The sequence below is a fragment of the Stegostoma tigrinum genome, chromosome 11 (assembly GCF_030684315.1).
Source record: "Stegostoma tigrinum isolate sSteTig4 chromosome 11, sSteTig4.hap1, whole genome shotgun sequence".
NCBI classification, from domain to species: domain Eukaryota; kingdom Metazoa; phylum Chordata; class Chondrichthyes; order Orectolobiformes; family Stegostomatidae; genus Stegostoma; species Stegostoma tigrinum.
Genome location: NC_081364.1, coordinates 49,453,254 through 49,466,780, shown reverse-complemented (window position 1 = coordinate 49,466,780; position 13,527 = coordinate 49,453,254). Strand labels below are relative to the sequence as shown.

General features: G+C 38.2%; 1 protein-coding gene and 1 long non-coding RNA gene across 12 annotated transcripts in view; one reads left to right on the top strand and one right to left on the bottom strand.

Annotated features, from left to right (window-relative positions):
• Positions 1-13,527, top strand: part of LOC125460482 (uncharacterized) — a 134,010-nt gene that overhangs the window by 32,913 nt on the left and 87,570 nt on the right. The window contains exons 3-4 of one of the 2 annotated variants that reach the window (XR_007249267.2): positions 6,640-6,682; positions 6,872-8,178. This is a non-coding gene — a long non-coding RNA (uncharacterized LOC125460482). Of the gene's footprint in view, positions 1-6,639; positions 6,683-6,871; positions 8,179-13,527 lie in introns of those variants that run through there. The other variant, XR_009446499.1, reaches the window with a different exon arrangement.
• cadpsa (Ca2+-dependent activator protein for secretion a) overlaps positions 6,820-13,527 on the bottom strand; it is a 491,603-nt gene continuing 484,895 nt past the window's right edge. For all 10 annotated transcript variants that reach the window (XM_059649938.1, XM_059649939.1, XM_059649942.1 and 7 more), the window contains one exon: positions 6,820-8,088. In XM_059649938.1, coding sequence (XP_059505921.1) covers positions 7,909-8,088 — 180 coding nt within the window. In that variant the 3' untranslated portion in view covers positions 6,820-7,908. The remainder of the gene's footprint in view (positions 8,089-13,527) is intronic.

The window sequence follows — 13,527 nt, the reverse complement described above, 5'->3', positions numbered from 1 at the left end:
TTCTTGTTCTCCTATTATAACAAGCTAAAACAGGTCTAGGACCCAGTGATCAGTTAGTAGACAAGCTTGAGCTTAAAGCAAGTCGGGATTTTCAGTCATGGCTACTGTGTTTTTAGGTAGTTGTAGGTTTGCATCCTACACCTTCACACTCTCAGTTCCTTCCTATCTGAATTCCGCTGCTCAATTGGGCTTTTATCCCAGGTCAGTTTTGATTAAAGACAATTAAAGTCAACAATATCTTAAAGCAGGAAGTGTTGGAGAAACTCAACAGGTCTGACAGTATTTGTGGAAAGAGAAACAGAATTAATATTTGATTACAATTTAACTCTTCTTTGGAACTGAAGGATGCTGGGAAACTGAAGATTTCTATGCTGTTTAAAAACTGGGTTGTTGGTTGAGAGATGGAGCAAGTGGAAAAAATGACAAGGATGACCAAAGCAAAAGGCAAAGGGTGTGCTAATGGCAGTGGGTGATATATTTCTGGAGAATAACTGTTAATGGTCATAGTAAACAGCAGAAAATAGACCAGGAGTGAACTAGGAGCAAACCCATTCAAACAAGGGCGGTTGATGCTGGATCAATTTTTAGTCTTAGATCTGAGATAGATTTTTTTTGTTAAGCAAAGGTATGAAGGGATATAGGCCAAAGGCAGTATATGGAGTTAAGCCACAGATAGGAACAAGGGGACATAGAGAGAGGGGTAGGCTCTTCAGCCCCTTGAGCCTGTTCTACCATTCAATGAGATCATGGATGATCTGCGGCTTAACTCCATGAACCTGCCTTTGGCCCATATCCCTTCATAGCTTTGCTCAACAAAAAAATTATTTACCTCAGATTTAAAATTGACAACTGATTTAGCATCTACTGCTGTTTGTGGAAGAGTGTTCCAAACATCTACCACTCTGTGTGTAAAAATTGTTCCTAATATCTCTCCTGAATGGTTTAGCCCTAATTATCTGGCTATATCCCCTAGTTCTTGAAAGCTCAACAAGTGGAAATAATTTATCTCTACTAACCTTGTCTTTTCCTGTTAATATCTTGAAGATTTCGATCAGAACACTTCTTAACTTTCTAAATTCTAGAGAAAACTGCCTAATTTGTATAAACTCCCCACAATAACTTAACCCGTTTGTGAAATTTTAAAGATTTATGCATTCGAACCTTCAAGACTCTTTAGACATCCACTGTATTGAACTCCAATCTATCTAGAAAGTAATCTTATTCATCCCTTTTTGGCCCTTTTTTGATCAGCAATGTTCTAATTGAATGGTGGAATTGACTCGAGGGGCTGAGTGGCCTACTCCTGTTCCTATGTTCCTCTGGGAGAGTGGGGAGAGGGTTAATGAAAGTAGAGTTCGCAGTTCATGGTCTGAAGTTGTTAAACTCAATGTGAGCCCCAAAGGCTGTAAAATGCCTGAGTGGAACTGAAGTGTTGTTCCTTCAGTTTGCATTGGCCTTGGCTGGAAACATTGCAATACCAGCGTATATGGTAGGATGATAGCAAGGTGGAGTCTTGAAAAGGCAAGCAAATGGATGATCAATGTCATGCTAAAAGACAGAATGTTCCACAAAGTTGATGATTAGCTTATGTTTGGAAGAATGGAGTGAGTCGTTTAGATTGAAAAAAATATAAGTAAATCTGTGCTTCACCCAGAAGGTATTTTTAGGGCGTTGAACAGTAATGAGACAGGAAACAAAGATCAAGAATTACATCTTTTGCAATTGAATTGAAGGTGCCTTAGAGAGTGAAGAGGTTTTAGGAGTAAGAGAGGGGGCCAGGGTGTTGCAGAAGGAACACTTCACTTTGGGAAATATTGAAGGGTGGGTGGAGAAGACAAGATGTGTTTGGTTGTGGTATCATGCTGGAGGTGGCATGGCTGTGCCTTGCTTCAGGCATATGTAGCTTCTTAAAGTTTTTACTTTTTCCTGAACTCAGAACTCACAAAAGCCTGTGGCTCCTAGATAAAGAATTAAAAATACATAGAATTTGGCTGAATAATGACATTTTAGCTTTAGGATTCGCATTCAAATCTAGCTCAGCCTGAAGATAAGAGTGTATTATTACCTTTTGTTTATACACATTTGCATGAAACAAATTTGGACACCCCCAGTTTAGTTTCAAATTTGTTCAAGTCCAATGCAAAGATATACTCTATCTCAACCAATACCATCTTAAGTGTCCAACTTGGAAATTGTTCTGGGCTCTATCTCTCTTACACACAGAAGAACATAAAATAATTGAATACATCAAAAAGGCTATTAAATGTGAGAAGGTTGATATAAGACAGATGTACTTAAACCCTGGGTATATTTAGGTTTGTTGGATATGATGCATTGCCCAATTTCAAGGGTCAAAAACAGTTTCTGGTTTCAGAGACATTCAATATATGTAAAACATTGATATTTAAGAATGCATAATCCCACTGAATTATTAATAGATTGTTATCAACTTCTGTGAAACACTGGGAAGCAGAGCTGAGGATGAAGCATTGCCTCTGCACATTTTTTATTCATTCACAGGATGTGTGTGTAACTGGCTGGGCCAACATTTAATGCCCATCCCCTAATTGCCCAGAGAGCAGTTTAGATTTAAACACATTTCTGTATGTCTGGTGTCACAAGCAGGCTGGACTAGGGCTTTCATGGTGAATCAGATGGATTTGCACAACACTAACCAGCAGTCACGCGGTTGCCTTTAGGCTAATATATTTTGTTCCAGATTTTTACTGAATTGAAATTCATTATTTGCCATGATAGAAATTGAACCTGTGCCCTAGAACTTTGGCTTTGAGGCTCTGGATTACTAGCCCAGTGACTTTACCATTACACCTTGCCTTATTAACTCTATTAGTTTAATGATACTGTGCTTGTCTCTCTGTGCCAATTTCCAATGTTCCCTGACTTCACCTGTCCAACCAATTTTCAATCCTCTCCTGTCCTCCTGATTGCAAACCTTACCACTCACGTGTCACCAACCTCCTAATGCTGTGAATATGTTTCCCAGCCTGCCTGCCTATTTGATTCTCATTAGCTGGTGTCTCCCCACTTGACTGTTTCCTGCTTATCTGCCTGTCTTTCAGCCTGAGTTCATATGATTGCATTCGTCACACAGTTTTTGAGTAGAACTTTGGCATGAAATATATTTCTCAGGTGCTAGCTGAATCACTGATGCATTAATTCAAATATGTATCGTTTAATTGTCTATCTGATCATTCTTTTTGTGACAGCCTCATTGCTGCAGTGTTTTCATCCAGTTGAATTGACTGATTCCAAATTCTTAATCCTTGGGGCAGTCACAATGACTGATGAAACAGTTCCCTCAGGAGTAGAATATCGATATAGTCATGTATACCTTGCTGCATGGGACAAAGAGATCACGACATAGCAAATTTAATTACAATCGTATATTCTGACCTAAGTAAAGATAATTATCTTGGTTTGGCATGCATACATTAAAAGCGGGGGTGGGATCAGTGGCTCCAAATCTTGGTGTATATGGTTAATTTTTTCCACTTCTTTGTAACTTAACTGCAGTCGTAGCAATAACATTTTCCTGTAAGATGTATTGACTTCCCACAGCCAAAAGTTTATGAACAAACATTTTTGTTTATGAACACATTAGAATAAAGTTTTGGAATTTTTATTGGGAAATGTGGGGCAGTAGTGAATCATGATGTATAATCATTGACTGACATGTAAGTAAACCCATTTCTTTGTTGCATTCTGCCTGGGGTTTAAGAGCAGTATTCACAGAGCATATTGATCTGATCACTGGTAGTTGTCTGTACATGTGGGTAGCTCAGTCAGTGTCAGTATAGTTCTAATATAAACAGGGAGATGGGGAGGTAGGACAACCAGAAATACAGTAAATACAGAAAACAGCAGAGTACTAATGAATTCACTGGCAGGATCCCATTTGTACTTTTGTTTTAAGCTGGTATTTGGCGAAGTTAAAATGCTGTTTGCTGCCAATAAGTACAAGGCTATAGCTAAGGAATGGAGAGGAAAGGAAAGATTGTAAAGGAGAGTGAGAAGATTGGAGCAAGTGATTGAAAATTTGTTTGGAGACTGGATTGCTGGAGGATTACTGGAGATCAGGCTGTGGGACTATGGATAGTTTCTAGAGACAGATAGGACTGTGTGAGCTGATCATGGTACTCAGTCTGGAGATCATGAGGAGAGTAGTACAATGTTTTGGAATGGCCAGGGTGAAACATTCCTGTTCTCCTTGGCCCACTAGCAATGATGCAAGGTAATTTTTCTGTTAGATCCAGAAGTTATCATCTCCCTTTAACTGCTGGATTTCCAAGACATGGGAAACCCGGCCTGGACAGTTCGTATTGAAATTGCTGCTAAAACATGAAGCAGGCAGCCTTATTGACATAGTACAAATATCAACCTGCCTCTCAAGACTATGTAACACAGCTAACCTCCAGACCTCAATGGTGAAACAGGAAATAGCAACATCTGCATTTGGTTGAAATCATATTTCCCATTTTTATGCCATTTTAACCCAACCCTGGCCACAGTCCCACACTTATTCCGGTAGTGGTGGGGAGTTAAAATTCAGTCCCATTGGTGTGAAGCACAATGTTAAAAAAAAGCGGGGAATTTTATGTGCATGTGGTAACCCCGACCTCAGCTTTAAAGTGGAGAACTAGCCTATGTTCACATAGCCAGGGAATGTCCAGCTGATGTTTTGGCTTTCAGGTTGTTAACCGACTCAGCGTTAAACCTCCACCCTTCAGCTGGAAGGAAGACTTAGCTCTGAGAGCAGCTGGTGAGGAAGAAACCCTTAAATGACAATTAATTAGCCTCTTTAAGATTTTCAATGGCCAAAGGGTCGGGAGTCAAGCTGCCTGAAGTCTCTCTATAACTGGCAAAACTACAGTAGAGGTGGGTTGTCCCGAGCATAATCTCCCTTCTGCCCCATCCATCCTACCCTGCCATGGTACCTCCAAATGCTAAGGGTGCATTGGGGCAAACTTAAAACTCCACATATAATGAAAATTTGACTGGTAAACATTTGAAGATGTAGATTTAAAATTATCTGGAGACCTTTTTGATGAGTAACTTATAGGCACTGACAGAAAGGTTAGTTGTGCATTAATAGACTTAATATATGCGAAAAAAGATCTGATGACAGATGAAGTACTAATATATTTGTAATGAATAATAACGGGGAACATATTTCAGGAAATAAAACTGTAAAGTTTTAGCAATAGGACTAAGGTTTTAACACGAATATTTGCTAGATTAGGAAAATAGGTATTTGCCTTTTCATTTATGTTACATATGTGATTTCTTGTTCACTTTGATGTTGTTGCAGGATAGGACCCCCTCAGTCTCACTCAAAGGAGTACTGTGAAGTGACATGTAAAAGTGAATCATAGCCAAAGCATCCATGTCCTGATGAACTCTTGCAGTCATTAATTACTGGCCAATCATCATGAGAAAATTCCGTGATTCATTCCAGAGGCACATTGTTGAATCAACTTGCGATTGTTAGCCTAGATCTCATGCTTTGTTAGGTGGACAGGCCTTTTGACAGAGATAGTGCTTGTAGGGCTGGGCTGGAACCAGTAAAGTCGATACCTAGGACAAAAACTGCTGCAACAGTGTGTACAGGCACTGTATGTCCATTTGCTGGCAAACACTGGCTGCTCGTGAATTTCTCCAGCTGGTCTTTCAAAAGCACCCTCGTGAGTCGGAGAGAAACATCATACAAGTACAGGAGCAAATAATTTCTAAATAGTTTAACTTTTGAAAAAAAAACAGAATAAGTGGAAGAAACACACCCTTAACATAGATGGAAAGTTCTTCTTGATAATAAATTGGAAATGTTGAGAGGATAAAATCATAATAGAATAGAGTAAAAGATGATTGGCAAATCACATTTAGGACTAACTGTACTAAGTATGATTATAATTAAGTGATCGAGAACCATTACGGATGTGAATAATGGAATGAAATGTAACAGGTAGTGCATGCTTATACTCGAGGCTTTTAAATATAATATGGATATTGAAGATAAATCTCCACAACAGCTTTTCCATTTGCCCTTTGCAATTTCAGTGGGAGGCATGAAAACTGTCAAAAACACGCATACTTATTCCATCTTTTCAAGGCTCCTGAAGTATCTCAACCAATGTTGAAGTGGATGAATGGGACAAATCCCTCAGAAATGTCACTACAGCAACCTGTGTTATTACTACAGCACATTGAGAAAGTATGAGACTTTACATTTAACAGGTTATATCTAGTATTATTCCTGAATAACTGAGATATTCAGTCATAGAATTATTACACAATAGAATTAAGGGCAAGAAGCATAACTTTGTGAGCCTTGTTGTCAGTGGTAAATTGATATTTTGGATTACTACTCCAACTGTAATGAATTGGCATTGTCAGGGAATGAAAATTTGTCTCAGATGTTGAACGTACTTACAGGTAATTGTTAAGAAGTATTTGTAAGACATTGGCCCATTAATCATTTTGCAGTGAACTTCTTGGATGTTTAATATTACGTGAACGAGGATTTAAAGGCAAGTGTTATTTTTGCTAACCAGATCTCAGGCACTAATGTACAGTATTGCTCTTAAGTAAGATGCTTCAGTAGATTCTTCTCTGTTTTCACAGAACTTTCATCTGGAGATGATCTAGTCACAGAAACATGGTGATGGTAAGTCAGCTTGAATACAGCTTTGCCCTGGTACTTCGTTTCAAAGTCAATTTTGTACATACTGCAAAAATATTGCATAAGGACATTGTGATAGTATAGTGTAGCTTATTTATAACAATTTAATAAAACACAAGTGATAGATGTTTGTACAATTAATTTACTAAGAATCCATAGTTTTCCATGTTACAGCTGTGGGCTTTTATAAGGCCAAAGCGAGATGGTTTGTTCCACCACCAGCTACTCCACACAGAAACTAATAGCTTTTGGAGAAAAAGGAAATCCCTTTGTCATGCATTATTCAGCATCATATATACAAGAAACCAACTATGAAACAAAGATTGCTGAAAGTAACGGACAAACAACACGAAGATATCTCACAGTACTTAAATGAAGCATTTGAAAATAAAGTTGCTCAGTAGAGAGCATTTAAATTTAACTTGCACTGTGGCTTAAAATTTGTTCAGCTGTCTTTTTTATTGAGTACATTTTTGATTTTTGGACATAATTCATTAGCATTAGCCAATATACTTCATGTAATATTCCCTCTTATAAATAAACATAGGTGTTTTTAATTTGGGCAGAAATGTACCATTTCCATAACATCTCAAAAGGAAAGATCCAATTCAGAAATTATCTTAACAAAATAAAACTTGCAACAACTTCTTCTGCATGCCTCGTTTGCATACATAGAATTGCATTCAAGGAGGAATTTAACAAGGAAATACACAAGAATGAAAAGATTGTCAAAAAAGATAAATTAGGATTATTAATAGAACTTATATATCACACTAATACAAGGACATTTTCTTTTTAAGCAGTTGGCAGCCAGTAAAGAAATATAAATAAATAAATTATCTAACTCACTCATCTCCACAATATTTTACTGTCAAGTGTATATATATACATTACATTGATGAAGCGCCAAATAGGTTCCGCATTTAACAGGGACACACCTAGCAATATTCCTACATATCTCACTTAACATTATCAAACAATGGTTACTCCATATTGCTTATGAACATATTGAAATTAATTTAGAAATAAATGGTTTAAATAAATGCTAAATTTTCACACAGCTGAAGTTTCAATCTGACTGATAACAGTTCCCTCATTTCAATTACATGGAGTTGAAAAACAAGGTCCTATTGTGGCTAACTGAACAACAGAGTGGTACATGCATTTATTACCAGGCTATGTCAAAATTCAGCCTTAACTCTAACTGTGATCTAGTCTTCCTCCTCATCTTCTTCATCACTGTCTTTCATTGTAATCCCTTGAAGACCACCACCTTCAGAAACCGATGCTGTTGCTTCTTCTACAGTCAGTCTGTTACGAATTGTCTCATAGGTCTTACTGTTCAAGGTTGAATCCAGTACTCCCTGCAGCCGAAAGTCTCGATAAGCTTTCTACAAGAATACAAATGTATAGGACTTGACATTTATTCACTGGCAGAAGCTTCATTGTATCTTACAAATAACTTTTTCCTACTATTACGCTGAGTAATATCCTATAATTTTAAAGTCACACTAAAGCATTCTTAAGCACTTCACCATCACAGAACTTATGAAGAGTGAGCAACGTCACTGATATTTATATAAAGTGCTTCTTAAAGAAATTTCTCATTGGATTAAACTTCTTAGTTGCAAATATCGGGGTTAATATTAAATATAAGTTTCTTATGTGTTGACTTTTCCTCTGCTTTATTATCATTAAGAAGAATATCCCCTTTCTATTGTTTACACAAGTACAAACATTGTGCTTATGGTACTAAGGGTATTGGAAAGAGTTTCACAATCTAATTTGCAGAGATTTCTAATCTATCTATGAGATAGAAGAGATAGAATCAGAAAAAGGAAATATTTGCACCATCATGCATTTAACTGTAGGAAAATTGTATAAAGGTGTGACATACTACTGCCTCTCATGTTAGGTACATCAGAGTATTTTCTCCAGTATTCTTCAATGATGACAAATGGACAACATGCTCTCATGCCTTCTGCTTTAGTTTCTGAATCCCAGCTCCTAATATCAGATCTACCTCCTTATGCTTCTTTGAGGTGGATGGCTGTTCATCATCGACATTTCACTAGAATATGGCAGACCTATCCGGTTTATCTACTGAGTCAAGCTTGCTGCATTTGACTGCAATTTCATTGCCGGGGATTTTCTCTTGGAGTCACCTTGACTGTAGATCATCCCCAAAGAGAACAGTTATTAGATAACCAACAAGCATAGAGACCATCCTTGGTGTATCATGGCAAATTCCTCATAGGGACAAGTAAAAAAACAAAAAGCATCATAAGATGTTTGTGTCTGTTCTTTTCAGCTACAGTGGACACATCATAAGCAATTGAATGGTGGTTCCATCAGCTGACTTTAGCAACTTCTGTAGTAGTTACTTGTCATTCATTATTTAACTCAATTAATGTAACAACAGGTGTTGGATATGCAAACACTTATTCCCATATTCATCCTTTGAGTGGCTTGTTTTTACAATGGTCACAGAATCTGGGTGGCAGAGCTAGGATTTTTGGCCATTCCTAATTGCCTAAAAGGCAGTTAAGAGTCAAGTACATTGCTGTGGGACTGGAGTCACATGTAGACTAGACCAGATGTGGATGGCAGTGTTTCCTCCTTAGACAGCGTTAAGTGAATCAGATAAGTTTTTATGACAATCAACATGGTTGCCTTTAGGCTGGCTTTTTATTCCAAATTTTTACTGAATTGAAATTCAATTGTGGGATTTGAATCCATGCCTCCAGAACATTAGCCTGGAGTTCAGGATTACTAGTCCAGTGACATTACCATACACTGGTGCCTCCTCATCACATCCAATTCTTTTAGCCTCATCAACTGAATGATGGACATGTGCCTTCAGTGCTATAGAAAAACCCAGTGTGCTGTTTGTGACATATCAGCATCTTGAGCAGCTTAGAAATCCAAGTGACATACCACACGCCAGGTCCACTCAACGTAACCTGTTTAGTTTGGGTCTTCATAGAAAGACATTGGAAATAGTTATGATTTTCTCTTTCGAGATATGCAGCCTACCAGCATGTCACAGTTTCCTCATTTTTATAAGATACAATTTGCTTGTAAATCTCATACATAGGCTGAAAGAAATTTTTTCCATCATATGCTAAAAAAAATTTGATCCATAAAGCCAGACCATTTAGATATATCTTAAATATGTAAAACATATCCAGCATTTGGAAGTTAGTGTCGTTGAAGAAAGATAAGAAATTCTAATTCTTCCTTAGCCTTTCTCAGAGGATCAACATTAGTCTATCTAGTTGGCATCCATCAGATCCCTGGGCATTGATACAATCCAACAATTGCTACAGATGCTTTTAGTAACTTTCAATTAATACCTACTTTTCACAGTTGCTTTTGTTTACTGTTAGGATACCTAAATTAAAGTGAATCAATTGAGACATTTACAACTAACTGTCAACCTCTCTACACCTAAGTAACTGTACATGATCTGGGAAACTTATAAGAAGCAAAAGCAGAAAGAAATGTGTTACTGGAGATCAGGAAGAAAAGACTTTGACATAATCTACAGGCTGATTAAATGTACTGCTGCCATGATAGGCTTATGGCCTATATTTTAAAACTGACGCACCACTGGTCCTTACTTTAAGGAGTTCAGTACTGAACGCAGATGACATTTGAATTTAAACAGGCTTGACATGTCCAGCAACCTTGCAATTAGTAACTTATTTATTTGGTATTTTCTGCTTTCAGTTTGAAGTTTCAGTCAGTTTCACCATATACCCAACAATAACTGCAATGATGTGTTGGCCCAGTTGTTTCAATGTAGCATTCATTTGGCAGCCTGACCAAGAAACATGAGTAAAGCAATACTTAGGTATCAGTTAAAGCTGAATTTGAACCTGGTTTGAGATTAAGAATTTGAGTTAGAGTCTTCAGCCTTACACTTTGCAACACCTTTTATTTTGCCATTGCAAATGTGATATTAATACTGTATCCAATAATGAGTTCTTATGAAATTCTTTGAAGACATTGCACATTTATTTGAATTGAGCTATGAACTATATTAACATAGCTGAATAAAACTGCATATTGTACCGAGCTACCAATGTGGTTTACAGTTGGCTACAGACCAGGTTTCTCATCAATGTCCTGGTTAGGAACGCTCCTTCCTGCCACTCACGGAACTCCTCTAGAAGTTCTGAAGTGCCGTATTGATGTTGTCTTCTTGCAGCACCAACACATCATTCTCCTCTGCAGCCAAGGCTAAAGCAGCCAGAGAAAGCAGGTGGATAGGCCCCGTGCTGGGCTTTGATTTCAGTGTTGGGGAATGGCACAGGCCAGGAACCGAAGGACAGTGCTGGACTCATGGGTTTTTACGGTCTAACAAATCTCTGTTCCAGCCAAGGACCAGTTCTGAGGCTGCCAGGTTATGAAGGCAGAACCTGTACTAACCTTGAAACATTCTGAAACGTTGTTAAGGGCGGCACGGTGGCTCAGTGGTTAGCACTGCTGCCTCACAGCACCAGGGGCCCAGGTTCGATTCCCTGCCTTGGGTAACTGTCTGTGCGGAGTTTGCGCGTCTGCGTGGGTTTCCTCCAGGTGCTCTGGTTTCCTCCCACAGTCCAAAGATGTGCAGGCTAGGTGGATCGGCCATGCTAAATTGCCCGTGGTGTTCAAGGGTGCGTGGGTTATGGGGGACGGGTCTGGGTGGGACGCTCCAACGGGCGGTGTGGACTTGTTGGGCCGAAAGGCCTGTTTCTACATTATAGGGAACCTAATCTAATCTAAGTTGTTAAAAATGAGCAAATAATACAGGGGTAGATTTGTTATGACATTGTGGTTAATCAGAGACTGTGGTTCACAGCTTTAAGAAAAAGGATGATGTGCCCTAAAACAGTCAGTGCATTATTTGAAGGACAACTTATTTATGATCAAATTTTTATTAAATAGCAGACTAGAATTTTAATGGATGTTTTGACAATCAAATTCAGTAATTCCATCCAATATTCTGTAAACAATATAAATCATTTATTTTGAATATTATACCTACGTATTCAATTTTTACTTTTTGAAAGCCAGAGATAAACAAGTGGGTACAGTCAGTTTTAGGTAAGCATTACACATACTGCAACACTTCTGAATACAAAATGGGCTGGTAGAGATACACATCCTGTCATCGCCTTTTGCAAATTTGTGAAACTGCAATCTCACCAGGAAGAGGGACATTGATAGTGCTAAGGACCACAATGCAAAGCAACTCAGAAATAGCTCTATTTATAAAGTGTGGTTTCCAGCCTTGTCAGAAAGTCATTCAATATATGTGCTGGTTGGGATTCACCGACTCCAGGCTGACTGCTCCACTCTGATTGATGCTGTAGTGTTGTTATTCGCTTATGTAAATTCTGCATGCTCTTTCAAAGCACACCCTTAACAACTATTTTATTTGCTACAGACCTGAATAAATATCTTTCTGCCTGCTTCCATTTGTTACCCTGCTCCCCCAACTCAGTTTTTATGCTTAACAGGAAATTATGGAAACAGCATACAGGAAAGTGGAGGATAGGAAAGGTGAGACTAAGGAACAGTCAAGAAAAACACAGAACAATACATCAGGAAAGAGAGATGACACAACATGGAAAAGCAGAATCAAAAGAGATGAGAGAAACACAAGATAATGAGAGGATAAGAGAGTAGCATACCAGAAGAAAATGAAAAAAAACCTTAAGGATGAGTCAAGCAGAAAAGGAGAGAATGAAACAAACAAGAATGACAGAAAAGAAAGAAATGAGAGAATAAAAGACAAGAAAGAGAACAATCATATTCAGGAAGGGAAGACAGAACAGATGCCAAAGGGAAGAGAGAGATTTGGAGAAAAGGGAATGAGCTTTGTGAGATAATTAAAGGGAAAGATTAAACGTAAAGGAAAAAGGAACAGTTGTAGATGAACAAAGCTAATATGTACAGTGGGAAGGACTCAGACACAAAGGGAGTGAAAAACTAAATGGATGAAGGGAATAAAATTAAAGTAAAACAGTGGTAGCAGCAGGAATAGATAGAGGAGATTGGGGGAAAGAAAATGAGAAGGGATGGTGATAAAGAATGAAATGAAGAGTCTCAGAAGGTGAGAAAAGCAGAAGGAAAGAAGCAGAGTAACAAAATCAGTAGTAAGACGATGAGGTGTGGAATGCAAGGAAACAGAAACAGAAGTGATGCAGGAACATTCTTAGTTATGGGCACGATTGTACTTTTCATGCAGGTATTTGCAAAGAAAAAGAAGATGAACTAAATTTAGGTGACACTTACTGACGAGATTGATTTGCGAATGAGCTTCCAGCAAATGTGGGCTTTAGAAATCTGTATTAATTTACTCTGACAAAATCAGGGGTACTGGCCTGAGGGGTATCCTTAGGTTGGGAGGATTAGGTAAGGTTGCTGAAATTTAGAAAGATTTTGGCTTGAAATTTCAGGACCGAGGCATTGTGATGTTTAAAAATAAAGGGGTTCTTCTGATTTAGCAGAAGTTTGTGCGATGTATTAAACTGGGATGGAAACTGGACTGCTTGGTTTTGTGCGTAGCCAGTTATGGGATTGAGATTGCCTTTTGTCAAAGTCATCACTTTGATCAGCCTTCTAAAGGTTCTAGCAGATTCATCTTGATGTGGCCAGAGGGGAAGAATCACTGGACAGGATTTCCTGGAGGTAGTGAACTTAGGAAACACTAAAACAAAAATGAGGAAAGTGCCTGGAGGTGATTACTTGAAGTTATTACTTGGCAAAATGCACACTCATTAGAAACTGGCTGTTCGTTATATGAACTGGAACTCCACAGAGAGTGTGATTTTGAGATA